Below are 22974 nucleotides of genomic sequence, written 5' to 3' on the forward strand. Positions count from 1 at the left end.
AGATGCTTAAAACCTGCGTCCTCTGTCTGTTCATTGACAGCACAGCACAGAACCAAGGCACTGGCAAGTCTTCTGCAGGGCATTCACTCAGGGCATTTCTCCCCAAGTAGCTCCCTGTATTTTGGGAAGTTAATGGAAATGAAAAGGGTTCCTTGTGTCTAAAATTTGCAGTGCTGCTTTGTGAATAAAGACGTATAAGAAATACTCCAGAGGTTTATTAGCTGTAAAAAGGATTAATTTCGGCAGAATGAATGGAAAACTCAGCCTCACCATCTTCACTAGGGCTCTTTTAGTGAGGTCATGCACTAAAGCACTTTTAAATTGAGGCACTGCATTTTCTGTGCATTGTTTCTCCATCTGCAGAGGACCAGGCAGACCAGCTACACGAAATAAATACTCCTGGGGGTGCTGTCTCTGCTACTCATTAGACCCAAAGGTAGTTCCAGATCATCCACTGATGGGTAGAGTTTATTCATCTTATCACCTGGTACCTCCCTTGCCAAGAACACCTACTGTAGGTTAGGCTATCTTCTGGCATTAACACAACAGGGTAAAAATAAAAACCCTAATGCCTGCCAAAAGGGAGCAGGAATGTGCTGAGTATTGAGGTCACATTCTTATGTTTTAGCAAATAAAATCCCCGCTCTGTGAGAATAATTAGCAGGCTGTCATTACAGCCAGATGTGGAAGTTGGAGTAGGTACCACAATGAACCTTGAAGGAGCTGTGTGCTGTGTTTCCTTGCTCAATAAAGGCAAGGAGTTAGAGGAATTCCTCCAAGAAAGGTAAAAACTGCATGGATAAATTGACTCCCTAGCTGGAAGGTTTCAAGTCAAAAAATTTGATGGTTCAGGTGAAGGAGAGGAACACTCGGCTGGCTCAGATCCCCTCAGGGACACACTGGAGATAGAGCTGTCTGGAGCTGGAGGCAGCACATGGATGAGTACGGGAAGGAGGCACAACCCATGGCAAGGACTAAAGACCTGCCCAAGATTCACCTTTCTTGCAGGAGCTGTTATTGCCTTGATCGTCTCCATTTTCAAAAAGTCAACCAACTATTGGGTTTAGACACTTAAATGTGTGTTTACAGCCCTCCCACTAGGTTTTCCACAGTCTTTCAAGGTGTAGACCATAGGCCAAATCAAACACATTGGGAAAACACATGACAGTCCTCTTAATTAGACATTTTCTTCAAACTTGGGACACTATAGATCCACCCTGCTGAAACCTACCACATCACCTTTGGATCCCTTTGCTCCTGGCTGGCCTGGTGGTCCAGGATCCCCCTACAAAACATAAGCAAGAAAAATCTGCTTGAAATTCTCTTCTGGCAATATCTTGCATGAAGTACAAAGAACAGCAGTTTTTGTGCCCTAACAACGCTGACCGTATGGAAACAATTCACGGGAACAGCCTGTGCTCAGACAAGCCTCCTGGGGAAAAAAGAAGCAAGGAACTGTCTCCAGAGAGCATTTAACAGGGTATCAATCAGAGAAGAAGCGATGTTACCCCCTCACTTGGGTGGTGCTCGTGTTTGGGGGAATCAATCACTAAATTCCAGATTGCGCCTGGAAAACCATGCCCCGAAGTGAGCAGGAGGGAGCCTGGTTTGAGAAAGGCACTGCACAAGCTACGTGCAGAACGAGTGGTTCACACAGCAAACACATCTTGAGTGTTGGTACCACCTCCCTTTTGCGTGCTGCAGCCCTTTCCTTGGTTCTGCCTGGATGTCACATCTTGGACAGCTACCTTCGGAAACGTGAAACTCGTCCTGTTCAATTCCCCATCACACACATCTCCATGCTTTCTTCTGGCCATCCAGATTTTTGTGTATTTGTGTTGGGCAGTTTCTGGAGGACCCACCTACAGAGCTCCCCCTCTTCAGCTTGTTTCTGAGCCGCATTTCTCATGCCCTTTCCTAAAGATGAGCCAAAGCTCCCGCTTCCATTTGAAACACTGACATCTGCGGGGAAACCACCCCTCAGAATAAATTTACTCCACTGGGGAATGCAGCAGCTCTACCCATTTCCAGACAGAGCACATGACAGAGCACTAAGATTTTAACCCAAACTGGAATTTGTTGTTCTTCCCAGTAGCCCTACAAAGAATGGGAAACAATTCAACTTGATTTCCCAGTACGAACTCCATTGAATGTGCTACTGCACTCTTGGCTGCGATAGTACACAGATATAATATGTCTGTCTGTCTGTGTGCTCACATATGCAAATTAGTTCTGCCTTATATAGATAAATTTCCTTAAATTTGGATTTAATTTACTCTTTCACAATGCACTGAACTGGGAGTCACTGTGGTCTCACTGGACCAGCTCTCCCCAGAAGCATCATTTCCAAGTGGCCCCTTCCAGTGTCACTGCCATCTTGCACTGCCCACCTCCTAAGCTTTCCAGCCCTTTTTGGGTTCTTCACAAAAGCCAGTTCTAGGGACAGGCTTTTGCAAGTGCCCCCTGTCCTGTCACCTATTTATTAGTCTCAAAAATGACTGCAAATGCCCATTTCATAGGCCTGGCTCATGGAAACACACACCCTGTGTTTCACACCTCACCGTACATCCCTACTGCAGCCCTTCCTACCTTCCTCCGTCTCTTTTTTCATATGCATGTGACATTGGGTAGCTTACAGTAAAGCAGCATCTCTTACAGGTAAGCCTTGCTGTCCAGGTTTTCCTCTTTCTCCATCAAGCCCTTCTTGACCCTTAAATAAAAAACAAGAGAAGGAACATTTGTTTGTTCTTGGGAATTTCGGTGGGAATGGGGAACAAACACAGGTGTGACAAGCAGAACGGGCAGGGTAAGATGAACATCTCTGCATTCTGCTAATGCACAAATGTTGAAGCTTATGGGTAGTGTGCATGCTACCATGGATATGCATTGGAAAGAAGTAGCTAAGTGGAACTGCTAAAAACTGTCTAAGCAAGGGGGAAGTTTTTCTAATGTGCCCCTAAATACACACAGTTAACTTAACTGCTGCTCCAGTGAATTTAAACTTTTCTGTACTTTCCTGCAATGGGTTGCTCTGACCAGCTGCTTTTGGAGGTGAGACAGTCAGCAGAGACTTTCCGACCAACAGCAATTAGCTGGAGATGTCCCACAAAGTGGAAATCATTTGTAACTCTGGTCTTGCTTTTGAGAGTAATTGCATTAAGATTTTGGAAGCTTCCAGACATCCAAGTTAACAGAGATCTTCCCATGAAACTGTTTACAGCCATTGGCACATCAGCCTTGAATTTTGTCTGACTGACAATGGCCTAACTTGTACACATCTTCCCCAGGGCATTTCCTTGATAACCACAAATAATCCTAATGAGAAATTCCTGCTCCTTCTTTCAGTCTAGTGTGCTCCAGCATGTGCACAGCACTGTTGGATGCTGAGCTGCAGGAACTACATTTGACTTCAGCAAAATTTTTATCACTTCTGGTAAAGACAACTGAATTTCTCTTCCTTGTTTGAAACACAGCCATGTGCAGCAGTTGACAAGGCACAACAGTGGGTTATGAATTGTGCCTACTGGGCAAAGGGTAGACCTTCAGGGGGCTGATACAGATTAGGGGAACTTCTCCAGGACTACAATTTCTGAATCACGCACTGGGAATAAGACAATCATTTACTGGGAAAAGACTCACAGGATAACCAGGGTCTCCAGGTTCCCCTCGATCTCCTCTGTCACCAACGGGGCCCTACAACAACACAACAAAAGGCTTAAGTTAGATGTTAACACTCCTCTTATCCACAGAATCTTGATGGCTTTATGTGTGTTTTACAAGTAAGGAAGCAACCCAACTAGTCCTCTGGCAAAAAGCAGGCCAGGACTGATTAGAGATGGGATTTAACATCTTACTCTGTCTCCGGGTGGTCCCTGCGGGCCTTCGACCTTCCCGTCATCACCTTGTTCTCCCTGTGAGTAAAAATACTTGTATGAATATAGATTACAGCTTATATGGCAGATGTTTCTGTACAGATCTTATCCAGTCTTCTCATATCATGGGCATGTAAGTCAAAGTCTGCGTTGATTTTGCTAATTGCTCATCCAAAGAACGTCTAAATTTGTTTTGTTTTGTTTATTTGTTTCACATCCTGTGGTACCCTGACTGTTCACATCACTTCCCTAATTTCTTGGTGGTTGTTTCTGCCTGGTCTAACCATCCCCACTAAGAAGCCAGGTGCAAAGAGTTATATTCAACAGTTCCTAAAACTAAGCAAGAAGCATGTAATTAGGACAATATGGGAAACAGTTTTCTGCCTCTGAATTTCATTGCCAACAGTCAAACCAAACTCTTTAATCGAGCACTTCCCCACCCTCACTGAGAGCAGCCTGGGCTGTCAAGGGAACGGGGGTGGTCTGGACGGGCTCCCTGGTCGTGTGCCACCACCGTGGGCTTCTCTGACGTTGGACCAGGTGAGAAGGTCGGTCCCTCACGCTCGCTGTGTGAGCAGCTCTGCTCATCGATGGGATGCTCCCCAGCAGGAGCTCAGAGCTCATGGTTTGGCTGGCAGATAACATCACCCGGATTATTTATAACTGAGGTCTCTCTAAAACATCCACGGAGAGATCCCTCAAGACTCTCAAAACAGAAACTATTTTTTTTTTTAAATTCAGTTGTGTAAGTCACTTGGGGTCATGGTGTCCTGTTTTCTCTGGAGTCTTGCTCAGACATGGCTGTTTCTTTGCTCCCCTTCAGTTTTTGGCTACTTTCTATCAAGCAGTCTCTGGCGCTCAGGCTCCTTAGCGTGGATGCATCTCACGCTTTGATGTTGCAGCTACTGGAGCGAGGAGGTCTGGGGGGTTCTGGCACTGTGGAGCTGCTGTGTTTGGACTGTTTGGTATGCGTCAACATCCAAAACGAACATCCAAATCCACACGGCTATGCAGGCACGCATCTTCCACAAACTTCTGCGATTTCCAGTGGTTGCATCAGCTCTTGCTGGTGTGCTTATGGCCATCTTTGACTGTTTCTCTGCGACTCTCATCTTCTGCTTGAATTGGAGCTGCTGGTAGTAAGGTGCCTGTGCAATTTCTCAGTGGGAATTTCTCTGGAAGAAGGTTTTTGGGGTGCGTTGCTAATATATGATGTCTGCTAATGGCATAACTGGAGCAGCAATGAAAAAGCTCTGATAATGGAGCCGATGGCTTGGCTTCCACAGGGACTGGGCACACAGCTTGGAATCAGGGCTGTGCCACTTCTCATGGTGCTGAGCACCAGGACTGACATTTGCAGCTTGGTAGAATGAGACTAGAGATTTGGAAAATCTCCTGCAGTTAACCTCAACAGGCAGCAAAGAGCTCAGTGCACCTCTCTTCATTACGTGCTTGATGACAGTGGCATTTTCTCTGCTGCTGCACCATTTGTTGGATGGGTGCTGCCAGGATTTCAGATATAATCCCAGGTTATGGTTATACATAGCCATAGGAGATCAGGTGTTGGGTGATGAACTGTTTACTTGCCTGTTTTTTGGGGGGAGGTATCTTGGTAAAATAATAATAATAATAAAAAAAATATATGGGGAGAAACTGTCAGTATGGCTTGAGAATGCAGTACTGAGCAATAGGGACAGAGAGATTTGGGTGGCAGAACAGAGGGAAAGAAAAGCAATGCCTAACAGGCTCTGCCAACAAAGTTTCCAGTGCTAATGAACTCACCGACTGAAGTCAGCTGCAGAATACCTGGCAGCTCATTTAATTTCTAGTCACTATCAAAGGAGTGTAGGATAGAAGAGAAACAAAGCCACCATTTCTCAAGTCTCAGAGAAAATAAATAAATCCCAGCATACGTGTTACTGCGCAGAAGTCTTGGCACCAACTGCTTCTGCTCAAACAGGATGTGAACACCTTGCCATTTGGGAGCTGAGATGGGTGTGATGAACACAAAGAAAGCTTACAGCTCTGGGGAGCTCTGAAGAGCATCAGGACTCACAGACCTTCTCTCTGAAGTTTTGTGTCTTATTGCCACTTTGTCCTTTGTCTTCTGAGAAAATCCTGCAGGACTGGTGAGCTCTAGGACTGCGAGACTGAGCTCCTCCAGGACTTCCTGATGCCTCAGCTGCTTGAGAGGGAGATGAAAGGTCTGCACTAATTCTTTGGAAAGTTGCAGTGAAAAGAAGTTAGAGTAAAGGGCAGCAAAGTAAACATGTTGGGATACAAATGGAAAATGCATGGAGAAGAAGGGAAGGCTTGTTGTTGTTGGCTCCTGTCCCAAAGTGAGATACACCAGTTTGTAATTTTTAAAAGGATCCCATCTGGACTGCTTTAAGCAGCTGCCAAGTGCAGGCGTCTGCTCTGAGCAAGGCCTCTTTGAGGAGCTGTAAACGTATTAAACACAGCAGAGTAGCTGGCTGGGATGGCACAGCGGAGCTGGACTCACAGTAATGCCTCTCACCACTCCACCTTCTGCTCTGCAGGAGGGAAGGCCTTCCCCACCATCCTGTATCCTCTTTCTTCAGCAAACCTACATCTACCACACAGCTTAAAGCTCACAGAACAGCCACGGACCCACTTTCGTTTCTTCTTCTGTTCCCAGCTCCAGGCTTCCATTTTAACATGCGCACGCGTGCGCGAGGTTACAGACGTCTGGAGGGGAGGAATCTGTCTGTCCTCGGGCTGAGGTCCAGGCAACTCTTAGGAGATAAGAAGGAAGGATGGATAAGAAGACTGAGATGCAGGTTTTGTGGAGAACCTGGGTGCTGCAGGAAACGATGCTGGAGACTGAGCAGACGAGGCTGGGCTCTCCCTGCAGCGTGCCAGCAGACCTGCTGTCCGTCAGGGACGGTGTGAGCAGGACCTGGCTCTCCGTGGTCATTAACAGGCCTTACTGTTCTCAGCAGATGCATGAGATGCTTTGGAGTTTTTGCCAGGCTTCAGCTTGGATACTTGCAATTAGAGTCCATTTTATCATTCATGGTTAAGCTATTGCACAGCGTTGTTGCGCTCTGACCACACAAGATCCGTGCTATCTCCGAGGAGCTGCAGGCTGTGAAGTTTCCTTGCAGCTGGGTGAGCAGAGGGACACAGGCAGCTCTGTCACAGCAGCGCTGGTGAAGGGGAGACAGCTTACCAAGCACTTCAAATTAATGATTTGGGGTGATGGGAGCTTTCAAGATGGCAAATTTAAATGTGGAGAGATTTAAAAAAAATCAGCAGTAACAGTTTCAACAGAGATACCTGTCTGCACATCTGTTACTCCTCCTGTTCTAAAGCCAGTGGCAGTTTTGCTCTTGGTTGCCACAGCTCCCAGTGTTTTGCCAGGATGCTCAAGTTTCAGCAGAGAGACAGTGAGAAACCTCTGGCCAGGCTGCACTGGAGAGTGCAGAGGGTGGAAATGCAGCAAGGCAGTGATGGAGGTGCTGAGCAGCAGGAGCACCACCGGCTGCTGCTGTGCCACGGGTGTGACAGAGGCAGGAGAGGAGAAAGAGCAGCAGGAACTGCAGCGTTTCTGAGACACGGGAGGTTTGTTGGTGGAGCACAAAAGCTCCTGGCCACCAGCGTGAGGAGCCTGCAGGCAGAGTGAGAGGAGCAGCACGAACAGGGTGTCCTGACACCGAAAGGATGCACTCAAAGGCCCAGCACGGACGTGGCCTCGGGATCTCTGCCCCGAGTCCCACAAACTCCTTTTACAAGCAATGAAGCTCCTGCTTGCAGGCGCACATCTGCAGCCACACACGGAAAGGAGCAGAAGGAGTTTGCACATCTTTCCTCTTTGCTGGGACCCCACGGCTGCCCGTTCCCAATCACCACCACTTCCCTCCCTGTGCTGGGGGAGGGAGCATCACCGCTGCTACTGCAGGCACGTGAGGGGCTCCAGCGGCACCGAGAGCAGGGCCAGAGCCAGCTGGGTTGGCCTGGGAGCACGGCAGCCAGCCCCACCGGCAGGAAACCATTAAGGCGTGAGTCACTTCTCCAGCCTGAACTGGTTACGGCCGCGCTGACTCAGCAGAAGGGGAAAAATGCACGGGGAAAGGGAAGGAGGGCTCTGAGTCAGCCCAGCACCCCTCGCCGAGCCCCCTCGCCGCAGCTGGGCTGAGTCAGAGCCCTCGGCCCACGGCAGCGTGGAGGGAAACAGGACAAGGGTGATGGAGACCGGTTCTGCCCCGCTTCGATAACCTCATCTTAGCATGGGTGGGCTGGAGGTGCACGAGCTTTGAGACACAGCAATCCTAGTGCTGTTCCTGCTGAAGATGGCTATAGCACGAGCCTCTTTCAAGAACACAGCTTGCGTTTCTGCTGCAGGGTATGACCATTGTCCCTGTGGCCTGTGTGACTGCGCTGTGCAGGCCTCCTGGGGCTGAGCGTTGGTGCTGAGGCTGTAACTGATGCTGCAGCAGCAGAGCAGCGCTGGCTCATGTTTATGACAGACCGGATGGCTACACCGCCAGCTTACCTTCTCCCCCTTTGGCCCCGGTGGTCCAATCGGCCCTGGTGGTCCTGCATGTCCCTGCAGAGAGCAGACAGCAAGTGAGGAGACAGGAGAGAGCTGCTGGACCAAAGGTCCTGCCTGGTTTCCTGACAGCTCACACAAGCCCTGTACTGTGCACCCCAGCTGTGGAGGCACACGCAGGTCATGGCAGAGATGAACAGGCTGGATCTGGAGAAGCTGACACGGTGCAAACAGACACTAGAAAAACAACTAAACCAAACCCAACTTCAGATCAGAAGTAAGTCATAGCCACGTGCTGCAGTGGCAGTTTTGTTACAGCTCAGAAGAGCTGGAAGCCAGAGGATGAAAATAAAAACCTTACCTGGTAACCCTTCAAGCCGGGCTCCCCCTGAGCACCCATCCTTCCCGGAGCACCCTGGAGAGGCAAGCACAGAAAGCACCATGAGAGCAGCCTGTGCGTGCAGCCGCAGGAAGAGGACACACCAGGCTGCACAAAGCAAAGCTCAGCACAGCAAGGGAGCATTTCAGCACGGCCACCCTCTCCCCTGGCCGCTGGGGAGCATTGCTGCAGCCATCTGAAACACCCTCGCTTTATACCCAAATTGGCTTTGTGCTAGGAAGTCCACCAGCGAGACCCTCCTCACGCATGACCTAATCCTAAACTGCAGGGAGGAAACCTTGCGGTGTGGGTTCTGAGGCCGGGAAGGGAGTTTTCTGGGTTGTGCTGAGGGCATTGCAAAAGCTGTTCATTGCATCTCTATCAATCTGCACAAAAGGGTTTTAACCAGATCATCAGGTTAAAGTGAAGAGCAACCTTCCCAGATAATCCCATTTAGTGTGGAAGGAAGCTCTTTCCTCAGGACAGACTGCAGAGACGTGCTCAGCCCAACACACTGCTCGGACACTGCTCAGCTTCCTTGTGAAATAATCCACGGAGGCTTTGCCAACGAATCTAAGGGAGGATATATGGGGAGGCCATAATTTTTGACACAGGAAAACACTGTCCGCAGAACCCTTACTCCATCACTCATTTGCTACTGTTCTGAAACATCACCGCGATTCCCGGTTCATAAATAATTCCTGCTCTTTCACTAAGTTCTACCATATAAAATTGCGACGAGTTTGCTTACCAGCCTGCCACGCGTGAGGAGGTGCTCGTTACTTACTGCTGCTGACCACACCTGCTTGTCTTACGTTCCTAAAGCAAATTAACTTTCTTCCCTCTCTGCCACGGAGTTGTTCTCTCTGAAAACCTTACCTTCAAGCCCCAACTCAAACCCTTTCCCATGCTGTATTTCTTCTTGCTGTAAGTGTTTTAGATAACTATATCAAGAGTGGGTGTAGAAGCAGGGCAGAAGTCCAAGGCAGAGTTCCTTTTAACAACACAGTTTGACTTGGAAGCGGCTCTTACCATGAGTGTGCAGTCTCAAAGGGAAAGATCTTAGCAAAAAATAGCTTATCAGCTCACTCCCTTCTCAAGAAAAAATCCCCAGTACTTCAGCTCGTCTAGGGACTTGTAAAGAAGCGCCATGCTGCAATGTGAGCTGGGCTCACGGGCACCACCACCACTGTGGAGTCTCCTCTGCTGCTCAGAGCAATCATTAAGCTCTTTTGGTCAATTTAACCCATCTAGCATCATTTCACTCTCCCTGCTCTGGAGCCCTTGTTGGGCTTTGTGTGGGCTCGTGCCCAGCACAGTCACGTTTCTGCGTGTTGTGTTCAACCATCTGCAGAGCTCTTCTCACCATAGGTCCCAGGGTACCTCGGGATCCTTTAGGGCCTTGGTTCCCCTTCGGCCCCTCCTTCCCTGGAGCTCCTGTCTCGCCGAGCTGCCCCTGGTAGCCCTTGCTGCCCTGCAGAACAAAGGCACAGACATTAACGCAGGACAAAACAACTTGTGCAGATAAATATCAAAGAGGAGCAAAGAAAAGGGAGATCCAGAGGAGGAAAGGTTATCAGTGAGAGATGTTCTTACCTTCTGGCCAGGCTTGCCTTTTTCCCCCTGTTTTCCTGGTTTCCCTTCTGGTCCCTAGGAAAGATTTAAAAAGCTGTTGGAATGAGAAAGCAAAGAAATCTTGTCCCAACCAGGTCCTCAGGTCCTGGTGCCTGCAACCCTGACAGCATCCTCTCCCATCCCATCCCATTCCCAAGGGAGCCAACAAGGAGGTGAGGCAGTCACGGGCACAGTTCCCAGGTGCTTGGCAGGAGCATGGCCAAGTTTCTTCTTCAGCTGCTGCAGCATGTGGACATGGACTCCTGTGCCCCGTGATCACAGAGCAGCAGGGCAGAAAGGCGGCGGATTTCATCTTCACCCCACATGGCAAGGACAGGCAGGGGATGGCAAACCACCGCCTGGTGTGTCCGTCCGTCCTCGAGGGCCTGGAAGGGGAATCTCAGCAGTGCTCCTTGAAGCACCCAAAGAACTGAAAACTGGTACCTGCCCCTGCTGCACAAAGGGTCGTTTCCCTCACCATCAGCTGAAGCACCAAATTGGATATCAATACTTTTTAGAGGGTTTTAGAACAATGGCAGTGAAACCACTGCTTCAGCAGCAATCCTCTTTATTTTCACATTGACAAAACACTTGCTTGTTTCATTTTCTATCTACCTGCCATACGCAGGTCACGATGCAGAAACCATCTCCCCGTGTTACTATCCCTGCAAGGAACGGCACACAGAAACCACAGCGTGCTGCTCAGGCACCGAGAAATGCACGGGGATGCAGCACTTCAGGTGGGAGCCACAGCAAGGACAGACAGAAACGCTGGCCTGCTCTGTGCCCCTCCGTGGATGTCTCACGTGCAGCACACCCCACCAGCTGTCCTCGCACACACACAAACCGAAATTAGCGGCGACGAGCAGCTAAGTATAGCACACTCTCCTTGGGGAGCCCAGGGAAATTATTTTTTCAATGTTTGACCCCGTTGGCTGCAAGGCAGACAACATATTTTGGATTTGACAGAAACGAGCAGAAGTATCACTGAAGAAAATAACTCAGACTTCTTGGCAGCTGCCACGTGCTTTTCAGCAGCATCCACACACCAGCACAGCATCTCTCCCCTGCCCCGTTAAGGAGGTATCGTTTGCACCCCTGCTGATGCTGCAGGACAGCAGCGGTCTCTCAGGTGAACAAAAGCAACTTGGAAAGCTGGCCATGTCTGAGGGTTTTCACTCTGATCTCAAACACGGGCCTCCTGAGTGCCTGCTCTTAACACAAAGGAGCAATTCAGGCTTATTATAGCCCTGAAGAATCGTGGCAGCTCTTCACTGCCCCCGAGGGAACAGCTCCGTTTAAATAAGTCAAACATTTCAAGAGCCCACCTTGCCAGCACTCTCAGAGCTTCACAAAGGACGAGTCTCTGCGAGGACTTCACGGGTCCTGGTCTGTTGCCTCTCCAGTCTGCTCGGGGCTTTTGTTGGCTGTTTTGTGCTGCCACTTCCCCAGAGAGCACTTTTGGGATTAGTTTCCCACAGACTCTGCCCAGCCGCAACAGGCGATGAATTGTGGGTGACAAGGCCCTGGCGTCACCCCGCGATGTACACTTTTGACAGGAGTACAAAGAAATCCTCGCCAACAAAAGCATCCGACTGGGAAGTGGCCACCCCTACCCAGCCAACCCAACCCCTGCCAGGGTACCAGGGCGCTCAGCTTCCCCACGTGTCGGTGCTTGGAGGCACAGCAAAGCAATGTGAACGCTCACAGACCCTGCTCTGCAGGAACACTGCGATGCCTAGTGGCTTGAAAACTGGGAGAGGGAACAGTGGTACCACTCACAAAAGTTTACTGTCAAAACAAGACCTGAATGAACAAAGACACAACTGGGATTTCCAATTAGTTGCATAATAATTTTTTTTCCTTTGGTCTCCCTGGGCTGTGCTCTAAGATCTTTTGGAAGTTTGGGCAGTGGATATTTCTTGCAAATTGGAGAAAGGACGTTTGAAGCTAAATCTGTTCCTGGCCCTGGTGAGGGCCAAGCTGTCGATCTTCTCCAGCAGAGTCATTTTGCACGCTGAGACGTGCTCCTGAATTGCTGTGATGTGAAATCTCTTGAAACAAATACTTCCATGCTACTTGTGTTTGCCTCCCCAGGACGAGGATGTGTTACAGGGTTTGCGAAAAATGCAGACGTCCCACAGCGACATCAGAGGAGCAGGACGTAGAGCCTGGTCCCCCCACCTGGACACATCTCCCATGGAAGCAATGACTGAAAAGTGCTTCTGCCCCGCACCCAAAAAATGTCTTTGCTTTTTGAGAAGATGGGTTTGGGTCTTAACTCTTCCCTAACGAGAAACAAAATTCCCACATCACTCCTGAAATCTGCCAGCATCCAAGTTCCTGCCACAATCATGCACTGCAGCTACAGGGCCAGAGTCATTTAAGAGAGGTGGGAAAAAAAAAAACCACAAACCAAACCCCACTTTGACAGCCCAAGGCCTGTGCACAAAAATAAATCGACCCATAGAAGACTGTGCAGTGCTCAGACAGGGTCTCACTCTCTCTGGGCTCCGTCAGCTCATCTTTCCGTGTTGGGATACAGATACAGGCTCTGAAATCTTCCTGGGCTGTCTTTTCCCCTCCTGATGCACCAGCCTGGGTGAGCAGTGATGTTCATCCACTCCTGGAGGCTCTCCCGAGCCCTTCAGCCGGGGTGCGGCTCCTTCTCCATCGCTGGAGAACAAAACTTGGCAGCATCTCCACCTCCTGTCAGCGATAGCTGAGCGACCAGCAGTGACTCGCGGTAAACCACAGAGCCCTTCCTTTCAGGCTCCCTCGCTGTGCTAGCCCTTGTCGGCCAGTTAAAAGCATCGCCGGGGTAAATAAATGGGTCAAACCACGCTGGCAGCGCTGGCAGCCGAGACGTGGCTTGGATCTTGCAGCCTCAGCCACCTCCTCGAGCGGAGCGAGCTCTATCAGCGAGGGATGTTTCTGGGCTCCACCAGCGCGCTTTCTAGGACTTTGGCCAGCGGAGCTGTGCTGGTGCGCGGGAAGCCTACCATATGGCTCATTTTCCTGGATGTGCTTTCTCCAACTGCGCAGGAATGTTGCCCAGATGAGTTTAGAGGCAGTCCTGCATTTGTCTGGGGTTCCCAGCTATGTGGTATCTCTCCTTGTGATGCTCCAGATGCGGTTGCTGCTTGGTGCGGTCCCAGAAGTTTGCAGGGCACACACGCAGCGGTTTGCACAGCTCCAAGAAGTCACCGTGCCACCACATGCCACGTGTCACACGGGCAATAACCAGCCCAGCACCAACTTTGGTTGCCTTCAAAAAAAGGTCAGGTTTTCTTTCTCCCTGTTCTTTTGATTCATCTGTCCGGGGATGAAAAAAATGGGGCCAGAACAGGAAAAAATAAATCAATTGATAAATCAAATTCAGCGGGATTGACACTTCATGCAGAGTCTCCAAAATCCATCAGCAACCCAGCACCATTTGGTACCTTTTCCGTTGCACTGTGAAGTTTCCAGGCTTCCTGCTGCCTTTAGCAGAGAGAGCAACAAGGGGTAGAAATGCAGAAAAGATGATACATAACAATAATTCATTCCAGGTTCTTTTTTCCTAGATACAAATCAGTTGGGTTAGTGTGCCAAGACACTGAACGCTTGACATGTTTATTCTTGGGGTTTGTACACATTTTGTTGTATGCTTTGGGTCACTGGTTTTCTGAAGAAACAAATCTTTCCAAGCTTCTTCTGGGAGCAGCATTATTTTTAAATGGCCATTTCTCTTTACACACTGTGCCTGTCACTGGAGAAACACATCGGTATCTTCAGAAGATGGTGGTACTTGTGACCAGGGACAGCAGAAAGCAGCAGTTTTTACAAGTTTTTCATGACTTCAAGTATGCCAAAATATCCGAGGAAAGCAAAAATGTTCATCTTAGGTCTAGTTTGTTTAAAATTTCATTGCCAGCTTCAGTAAGGAGCCAATTTTTTAAGATTTCTTCAGCGTTAGATATTCCCGTATGGGAGAGACGTGGATGGTTTATTGTCCAATGCAGATCGATAAGTTTGTAAGGAAAACAGAGGCATCCAGAAAACCTCACTGAGGAAGCTGAACTGCAGGGATATCTGCCCCAAGCAGGGCAAACAAGGTTACAGTGCAGCCCCAGGCTTCCCCCGCACGTAGCGATGCTCCGCTCTGCATGCACCAGGCCTCGGGACATGGTTTCTGAGACTTCCCAGCCTGGTTGGCCTCAAGGAGACCGTGGCTATTGGCACTTCAGAGGACAACTTTCTTCTTTTCCTGCAGGCTTGAAGCACGGCACAGGAGGGAGGCTCTAGGAGGACACAGCACCTGGCGAGACAGCTTCCCAAATCCCATCTCAAGCAGGTTCAGGACTACAAGACTGCTGTGGAGCATGTTTTCGGGTGTTTTGGGTGTCAGTAAAGGGAGTCTGAGGTCACTCTCCTCTTCCAAAAGTGAGGCAGGAAGAAAAAGAAGAACCAGAATGCATCCAGGGAGTAAAGAGAAGAAAGTGCCAATGGTGATGGAAAAAACGGTGCTAGTTTGAGGCACTGGAAGCAGGAAGGGCAGAAAAGCTAAAGCAGCAGTAGGGGTAGTAAGCATGAAGCGTAGGATGACCATGCCCATATTGTTCAAGGCCCAGCCAGCTCATTTAAAGGGAAATGAAAAAGCCCCATATCATTTCCTACTGCTCAGCAACATCTCCATATGAGAACCTCTACTTAATAAACTTTGATCGAGAGAAGCCTCCCCCCATAGAGGACAGCTCACAAGCACTCAGGAAATTAGTGGGATTATTGGGGCCGGGCATTTGAAGACATAAATGTTTTGGATTTATAAGAAACACATTTCCTAATCTCTCTGCCTAGCAGTAGTTTGCAAGGGGAGGAGACACGGCAGTAGCTCCTGCATGGGTTTGGGAAAGAAGAAAGACTCAACTGTTCTTGAGAAGAAAGACCTGATTGTACTGTAAGGTTCAGAGGGTTTTGCTGGGATCACTGGGAAACAACAGGCTCTTGGGCTGCCTGTGGGAACCCAAGTGGTGAGCGCAGGTAGAGCTGGCTGGCTGGATTCAAAGAAAACGCAAACTGGGAAACCCTACAAAAAGATCTCAGATGGAAAAACTACTGCAAGCACCGCTATGACTTCCTTCTCAGTTGAGTTCCTCAGCTTGAAGCGTGGAATCCAAAACTAAACCTTGTATCCCAAACTCCCTGCTCTAGAGCAAGTCCTTATCTGCAGGCAATGTCGCTCTGAAATATGCAGCTTTGGTTTTGTGGATGGGGATGTCTATTTGACTCATCTCTTCTAAGCAGCGTAAGCAGTTTCATAGTGTAAGGCAGCAAAGAGAATTGCATGGGGAGCAGTGCGATGTGCTCTGAGCCACTCTGGTTTGGCCTGATTGCTCTGAACTGCCACTGAGTTGTTGTTTCTGGGAATTTCTCTTTTTCTCCTTTTTTTTTCTTCCTTCCCTATTTCCTCATCTCTAAGGCAGCACACGAGACAAAGGTGCTACCCAAAGGTGGCTCAATGATGGGTGGGAGGCGCAGGAGAAGTGCAAGCCCTCAGCACCACGGATCTGGGAAGCTTTCCCACCAGATGACACCAAAACGCTCCAAAGAATTGGCCACTTCTGGAGGCTGCCAACTGGGAAGAAAGCAATAGAGAGAGCGCTCCGGCAGTACAACTCCTACTTGCACTAATAGGCACTGCTCAGGTCTTTCTTTTCTCCTCCAAGCACTAGGGGTTAACATCTTCCTTCTGAAGGACACGAACGCCCTGGGGTTGTGGAAGAGGAGGGGAACGAAATCCTCTCTCGCAATAAGGAGGGGAATCTTGGAGTAACTGCACAGAAAGCGCGTCTCCTTCGTCTGAGTCAGGAAAGAAACCGTGCCAAGTCAACGGGATTTATTTCAAATTCTGGCTCATTTCAACTCCTATTAACTCTAAACGAAGACCAGATGGGATCAGCCTGCCTTCCCGAGCGGCAGGGACCGAGCAGCGCTGGCCGGCGTGCGGCGAGGACCAACGGCCCCGGGGCTGCAGGCAGCGAGTCCCCACGCACTGCGGGGTGCCCGGCTCCCCGGAGGGCTGCGGTCTGCTCCAGGGGACTCAGTGCATCGGGTGGGCTGAGTCACGGACACCAGAATAGCAGATGAGGGTAAAAAAAAAGCAATAAAAGCTCCCAAACAACAAAATCCAGCACGTACCTTCCCCTAAAATGGGATGTTTAGACTGCGGCAGAAGCAGCTGAACCTGGGGCCATTGGAGATGCCGTGAGTACTGAGGGAAAAGGAGTGCACAGAGGGCAGTGATTATGAAGGACAAGGACTGCACGGAGGGCAGAGCTGCCCGGGGGTCACAGCACCGCTTCCAGAAGGGGAAGGAGAACCTGGGGGCTGCAGCCACGCAGAGCCACTCACCCTGACCCTTGCTCCAGCCCTAGCCAAAGCAAAGGGCTCAAGCATGTTTGACTTCACTCCTAAGCAACCCTGTTCCCCTTTGATTTTTGCTGCAAGGCCAGTACTTGCTTATGGCTCTGCTGGATGTTTGTCCCCACGAGGAATGACACTCAGCGGCTCCAAGGCTGTTAAACAATGACACGCCACGGCCAAGCACAGCACCTCCAGCTACAGAAGCTTTGCTCCAGCAAAGGAACTGGTGCTGTAGGGACTGGAAGGGACAGGCAGGAGAAGCACGTCCCGCTGCGTCCCCTCCTCTTGCATGGAGGCCGTGGCTGTGCCTTGGGAGCTGGGTCATGCACAAGCCCCAGAGACACTCAGCTGCTGCAGCATTGCACCCAGAGCCTGTGGGCCAGTACAGCCCACGCTGAGACGATGCAAAGGGCACAGGAATGGTGCTGGGAGACTCCTGATCCCCTTTGGCCTCTGCCACCGACCTCCTGCATCATTATGGGCCTGCTGCTCAGCCAGAGGGCAGCCCCACATCCTCAGGGAGCTCCTGCAGCAAGGGCTCCACACCCAACCCATCCATCAGGGCACAAACAGCTTGTCCAGGAAACAACAGCTCAGCACATTATTATATATTAAAAAAAAAAAAGGCATGGATTCCTGCATGGACAACTGAGATTGAAACCAGAAGTGACTCCGGGACTGTCCCTCGGCAGCCCCAGTGCTCTCTTGAGCCGAGTGCCATGGCAGTGCCGTGGTGCTGCCAGCTGTCGCTGAGTTCATGTGCTCGATTGAATGGCTGGATGCAGCAGCGAGGCGCTTTGTTGCAGAAAACCTTTGAATTATGTTTTCAGGGGCAGGAAACAGAAAAGAACAAAGAGCGAAAAAAAAAAAAAAAACAAACAAAAAACGCTTTGGGACAAACGTTGCTGTAAGTGATGTTTGGACAGCTCTATAACAGAGCAGTGTGGCAGATGGGAATTAGCTCCTGCCCAGTGCTGCTATAACAGAGCCCAGAAACCAGCCCCAGCGTGGCTGTGACCAGGGCATGGTGTCACTGTAGAGAAAATGTGAGCTCAGAGCACAAGGTCTTCCCCGACCAGCATGTCTTCCTTCTGCTTCAAGATTTTGGCTTGTAGATGATGGAAAAAGGACAGGAACATTGGGTGTAAGTCAATGGGAAGGATGCTGTCCTCAGGACACCACCCAAGGCTGTGTGTGGAGTTGCCGCTGCCCTGGGGAGACGTGGCTGGGACCATGGTGCTGGAGCCAAGAGCCACGAGTTCTCTCATTTCTCAGGCGAGTGGCTTTGCCCTTTTCAAAGCACATTGAGTTCCCTCCGAACACCTTCTCAGGTCTTCACTCTTGCCCAGTCCTGTTACTCTACCCTCTGGGAGAGCAAACAAAAGGACTCTGACCTTGTCACACCAGAGCAAAAGGACTCACCAAGGCCCTAGAGCTCTTTGGGCCTGGCGGTGCACATCTGCACCAGGCAGCAGGGCCGGCACAGGCAGCCAGACCTTCTCTGATGTCATTGTTTATGGCCATTCCTGCCACTGAAGCAGCTGGCTCAAAGCTTTCCATGTCCTGACGTGGCTTGAATGACACTGCAGATAGGATTTCAGGTTAAAAAGGAAGTGGAAAAAGAAAAGAGCTCAGCTCCCAGTTTTGCTGAACAATGAGGGATTTTCTTGTTTCTGTGCTTGTTGTATTTCATTACCTACAGGCTCTCCAATTGCTTTCCTGGAACTGTAAAAGCCTTGCAATCAGATGTCTGCCTTGTATGACAACCAGCGCGTTACGAAAACTGCAGCGCGCAGCCACGGAGAGCAGCTGGAAAGCCACGGCCTGCCGCCTGCCAACTGGCCCGGGCCCTGCGCTCCGGCACCGCGGGCCGGTCGTCCTCCACGGGAAGGGCTGGACGGGGGCTGGAAGGGAGCACTGCCAGGAGGGGTCACCCTCTGTGACCCTGCTGTGTGCCCAGCTGGGTGGCTGAACACCCTGACTTCAACCTTCGGTTCCTTCCATCCTTTGTAGTGGAGAACGGGACTGACCGGCAGCTGGATCCTCTGTATAGACACATTACTCTCTAAAAATGTTCAGGTATTTCAGACTCGATGGCAATGTCCCCTCATACAATTACCAGTTACGATGAATTAGCTTTTTATTTTCGTGAGCTTGCGTGACACTTGCATTGCTGCAGGACAGCTGGGGTTGAAGGGCTGTTCCACTCCCATTCTGCTCACAAACTGCAGAGGTACGGCCTCCTCCTGCTCTCCTCCCCAGAGGAAAAACTGCTCCCCGTGCTGTCAGCCTGGGACCTGCACCTCCAGCCTGATTGGAGATGCCCAAAGTGGTGCTCTGCAAGGGGAAGAGGTTCCCAGCTCCTTGCGGCTCACATGAGCCAACTAGAGGTCAATTGGCCAAGTCCAGGAGAGTCAAGATTGAGTGACAGCAACGAGTTTGTGTTAGAAGAAGTAGGAAACCACCGGGAGGAGATGACAGGTAGGACAACAGATGCACATCTCGGATGGATTTGTGAAACCTCAGCTGGATCCTGCACTTGGCTGTATGTTGGTGTTTCAGATGCTCTGACTCCTCGCTCACTACCAGAGGGACAACTGGCAGGAGCAGGACCCGGAGTTGAACGGAGCAGTGTGAACTTGGACGCAGTGACCAAAAGACAGAGGATACTTGTGCATCACGGCTCCAGCTGCCTCGAGCCTGCCAACCGCAGCTGTGAGACTCATGGCCCATCTCGGCTGCCAGGTTTGTTTGCTGAAATCCACTGGCTTTGAAATGTGTACAAACTACCCCTGGAGACTTGGCTGGGGCCTCCCTGCTGCTTTTGTTTGAGCTTTAAAACCACAGTGGAAACCGATTTTCAGATATGTTAACGCTGGAGATGGCCGGGCCAAGTTAAAGCTAACAATCTTTGAAAAATGCTTCCTGAGCACCCAGGGAAGCGCGGGTGTGCTCCGTCGGTAATGCTGTATCAGCATCGGGATGGCTCTCTGGAAAACAGCCTTGCTCAGTGAAACCAGGCTGTGCCCTGCCGTGGGGACCAGCTGCCGGTGAAAGCCTCTCCTTGGTGTGCCCCAGCAGGGCAGAGCAGGTCCCTGCTGCCTCCTCCAGCACTAGCACCTGTGGAGGTGCCCCAGGACGTCCCCTCATCCCTCCCAGGGAGTTGTAGGACTTCATGGGCCAAACACGCTGCTCTCCCCTTCCATCCCTTCTGCTGGTCCGTTGCCAAGTGGTGTGTGAGTTTGTACGAGCCCAGCCAAGCTCGACCTGCTGTGGGGCTACAGGGGAGCTGCCAGCATCAGGTCTTTCCCTTGGCCATGTGTGCAACACAGACTGAGAATGTACCAGCAGTAAAGCTGGATTGTTTTAGAGCACTTGTCTGCTTCCTTGTAGAGCACTCGTCTGCCTCATTTCCTGCATCTGTCAAGGGGATACAATACTGAAGTGTCTTTTTCCTTTAGACATAAGCAAGACTAAGAACAAGACTAAACATCGCCTTGGTGTTAGGGAAAATTCTCCAGGAGGCGGTGTGGCTGCGGGGATCTGCGATGAAAAGGGTGTTCCCAGAGCTGGTGCTGTTCCTGGAGGTCACGGCCGTGTGGGTTCCCTCCAGCACCGGTGCAGAGAAGCAACACAGAGCCAAGCCGAGGCGCTGCAGAAGCTCATCTCTGTGCCCAAGACCGTGGATGGGTGTCAGCTTCCTTGAGCTAACCCGACCCTCTTCCAGAAGCAGAAGATAAGCAACATGCTCCCTGCTGCAGGTCAATTTGTTGGCACAGGGAGCAGCCAGATCCTTGTGCGTCTCTTCCAGTAACAGCATGGACATCTCCCCTGTCACTTCTGCAGACGACGATATCTCAGCATCACTGGAGCACAAACCACTGCCTCTAGCCCAGGGAAAAGGCAGGGGAGCCAGGTGAGACCACAGCAAAGCACAGGTGGAGACCCCTGGGTACTGCCCCAGCACAGCCCTACTGCAGATGGATGAGCTGAAGACAAGTTCTCCTTAACTCCACCTAAAGCGGGTACTGGACACAGCACTGCTGTCACGTCGGCTGTATTAAACAAAACCAGATGCAGCGTGCGCAAAGTGTAAACACACCGCAGCCACAGCACACCCAAGCCCAAGGCACGTGTGCCTCGTCCCCATGGAGCGGGTGCCTCTGCACCTTCCACAGGCGATTTCCATGCTACCGGGCAGTTCTGCACAAATCCTGGACAGGATCTGGACATGGTGCAACCTTTGCACTTGCCCTTGTGTGAATACCTTCAAGATTTTCTCCTGATGTGCTTTCTCCTATCTTTCTCCAGCAGCCTTAAAAGCCTCTGTCCATCACTCCCTTCTGCAGCTGGCTGTGCCTGTGTGGCTTGTCTCACTGAGGATGGTTTGACTTTGTATTGCAGCTTCCAATCCTTGCTTGAAAAGGAGAAGTTGTGGTTATTGCTCGTGGTTTGCGTCTCTGGTCCATGAATTTTGTACCTTGGCAGAAACCTGAGGAAGATCCCACTAATATTTGTACATTCTCTCCATGGGAAGCTAGGATAAAAAAACTCCAAGAAAAAATGGGAGGAGAAAAATTATTTGTACTTCTGTCAGAGGGCTTCCATCTCTGAATTAGCTCGGTGAGCGCAGGAACACCAGCCTGTGCATTAGGTAATGGCCAAGCACTTGGCAGGAGGCAGAGCTGGCTCAAGCCTGTGTGGGTCCCTGAAAGTCTGCTCGAATTTCAACGTAGGGGATATACAAAGAAACGTTAAAATAGTAGATGGAAATATAGCACTCTGCTGAAAAAAAAAATAATAAAAAAAAGGGGGGAGTGATTATGAGCCGGAATCTTGGCTCTATTGAGTATTTTTTTTTTATAAATAAAACAGAAAACGGCATCATGTTCCCAGGGACATGCTGGCAAAGAGCAGGGATGGAGTCTGCGAGAACCTATATTTTATGCCCTATAACTTAATAAGGCCTTTGCATGATTTCGGTATTTTTATTGGTTCTCAGAAGCGCGCAATGTCAACACGTGAAGCAGCCAGAAGAGCAGCACGTGGAGGGCCATGTGCTGAGAGGCAGCAGGGACGTTGGGGACCACGGGATGGCACCAACCCTGCAAGGGCTCCTTGTGGGCACAGGGGGAAGCAGCCTTATTTGGGGCAGGACTACAGCCTTGTTCTGCGTATTTACGGTGCAGGACTGCCATATTAAGCCAGTGTTTCCACTTTACAGTCAAGCCAGTGCTCAAACCACCACCTCAGCCCCAAAACAACACACATCCAGCTCCTTTGCTGCTTCCATCCCCTCACACTGTTCTCCTTTTTAGCAGCCACAACATCACCAAAGAGAGAAACAATGCACTCCAGCATCGAGCATCCACACCGTGCTCAAGGACACCTGCCTGCCCTGCAGCCTCCCCTTGTCCCAGGAGGGACTCCAGGAGCTGCCACCAACCTCGCTCAGACGCGGGGTCCCTGCATGCCTCCTGGCATGCACAGGGTGGGAGCTGACCTGTTCTCTGGCTGCAGAGGCAGCAAAACTCGTGCCCCAGGTGAGCCTGGCACCTCCAGCAGCACTGGCTGCATCCGACCTGTCTGGGCTATCGCCCTGCATGATGAGCCTCTGAGTCCACGCTTCTGACAGCTGAGATCCACCACAATAATCAGAATATATAAATCATGTCATCAGGCTGATAACTCCCCTTTACAAGCAGAGAGATCTGGCTTCACTTGCAGAGCAGCCCGTTGGCACTGGGCAGCGCCATCCTGCACCCAGCACCACCGAATGAGCCCAGGCCAGATCCTGCCCTACACCCTTGGCCCTGCAGCTCTCGTCTCAGAGACAAAATTATGTTTCTGTTTCCTATAGCATTGAGATCAGACCTCCAGACAAACCACACAAGCCTAGGATATCCCCTGAGGATTCGGAAATCATTTCCTACTAATTCCTCCTCCTACCTATATTTAGGGGAGAAACCTTGGAAGGGAAAAACAGAAGTAATCAAGTAATCACCCAAATTAAGTGACAGAGGGCAAAGCCCGGCCATCCCCAAACTGCAGGCCGAGGCCAGCTGGGACAGCCAGGGCAGATGCAGCAGAGAGGCAAGCCCAGGCTGCACAAGCTGTCCCAAAGCCTACGCAAAGCCTGCAGCAGACCAAAGAAGTGATCCACGTCTCAAAGACCAACCCTCCCCCTGGAT

General features: G+C 50.5%; 1 protein-coding gene across 9 annotated transcripts in view; it reads right to left on the bottom strand.

Annotated features, from left to right (window-relative positions):
* Nucleotides 1-22974, bottom strand: part of COL27A1 (collagen type XXVII alpha 1 chain) — a 197486-nt gene that overhangs the window by 11376 nt on the left and 163136 nt on the right. For all 9 annotated transcript variants that reach the window (XM_084494237.1, XM_084494233.1, XM_084494231.1 and 6 more), the window contains 8 exons: nt 10361-10414; nt 10131-10238; nt 8747-8800; nt 8389-8442; nt 3855-3911; nt 3640-3693; nt 2657-2710; nt 1232-1285 (listed from right to left, as the gene is read on the bottom strand). In XM_084494237.1, the coding sequence (XP_084350363.1) occupies nt 1232-1285; nt 2657-2710; nt 3640-3693; nt 3855-3911; nt 8389-8442; nt 8747-8800; nt 10131-10238; nt 10361-10414 (489 nt within the window). The remainder of the gene's footprint in view (nt 1-1231; nt 1286-2656; nt 2711-3639; nt 3694-3854; nt 3912-8388; nt 8443-8746; nt 8801-10130; nt 10239-10360; nt 10415-22974) is intronic.

Source organism: Aythya ferina (assembly GCF_964211825.1).
Source record: "Aythya ferina genome assembly, chromosome: 20".
Lineage (NCBI taxonomy): Eukaryota > Metazoa > Chordata > Aves > Anseriformes > Anatidae > Aythya > Aythya ferina.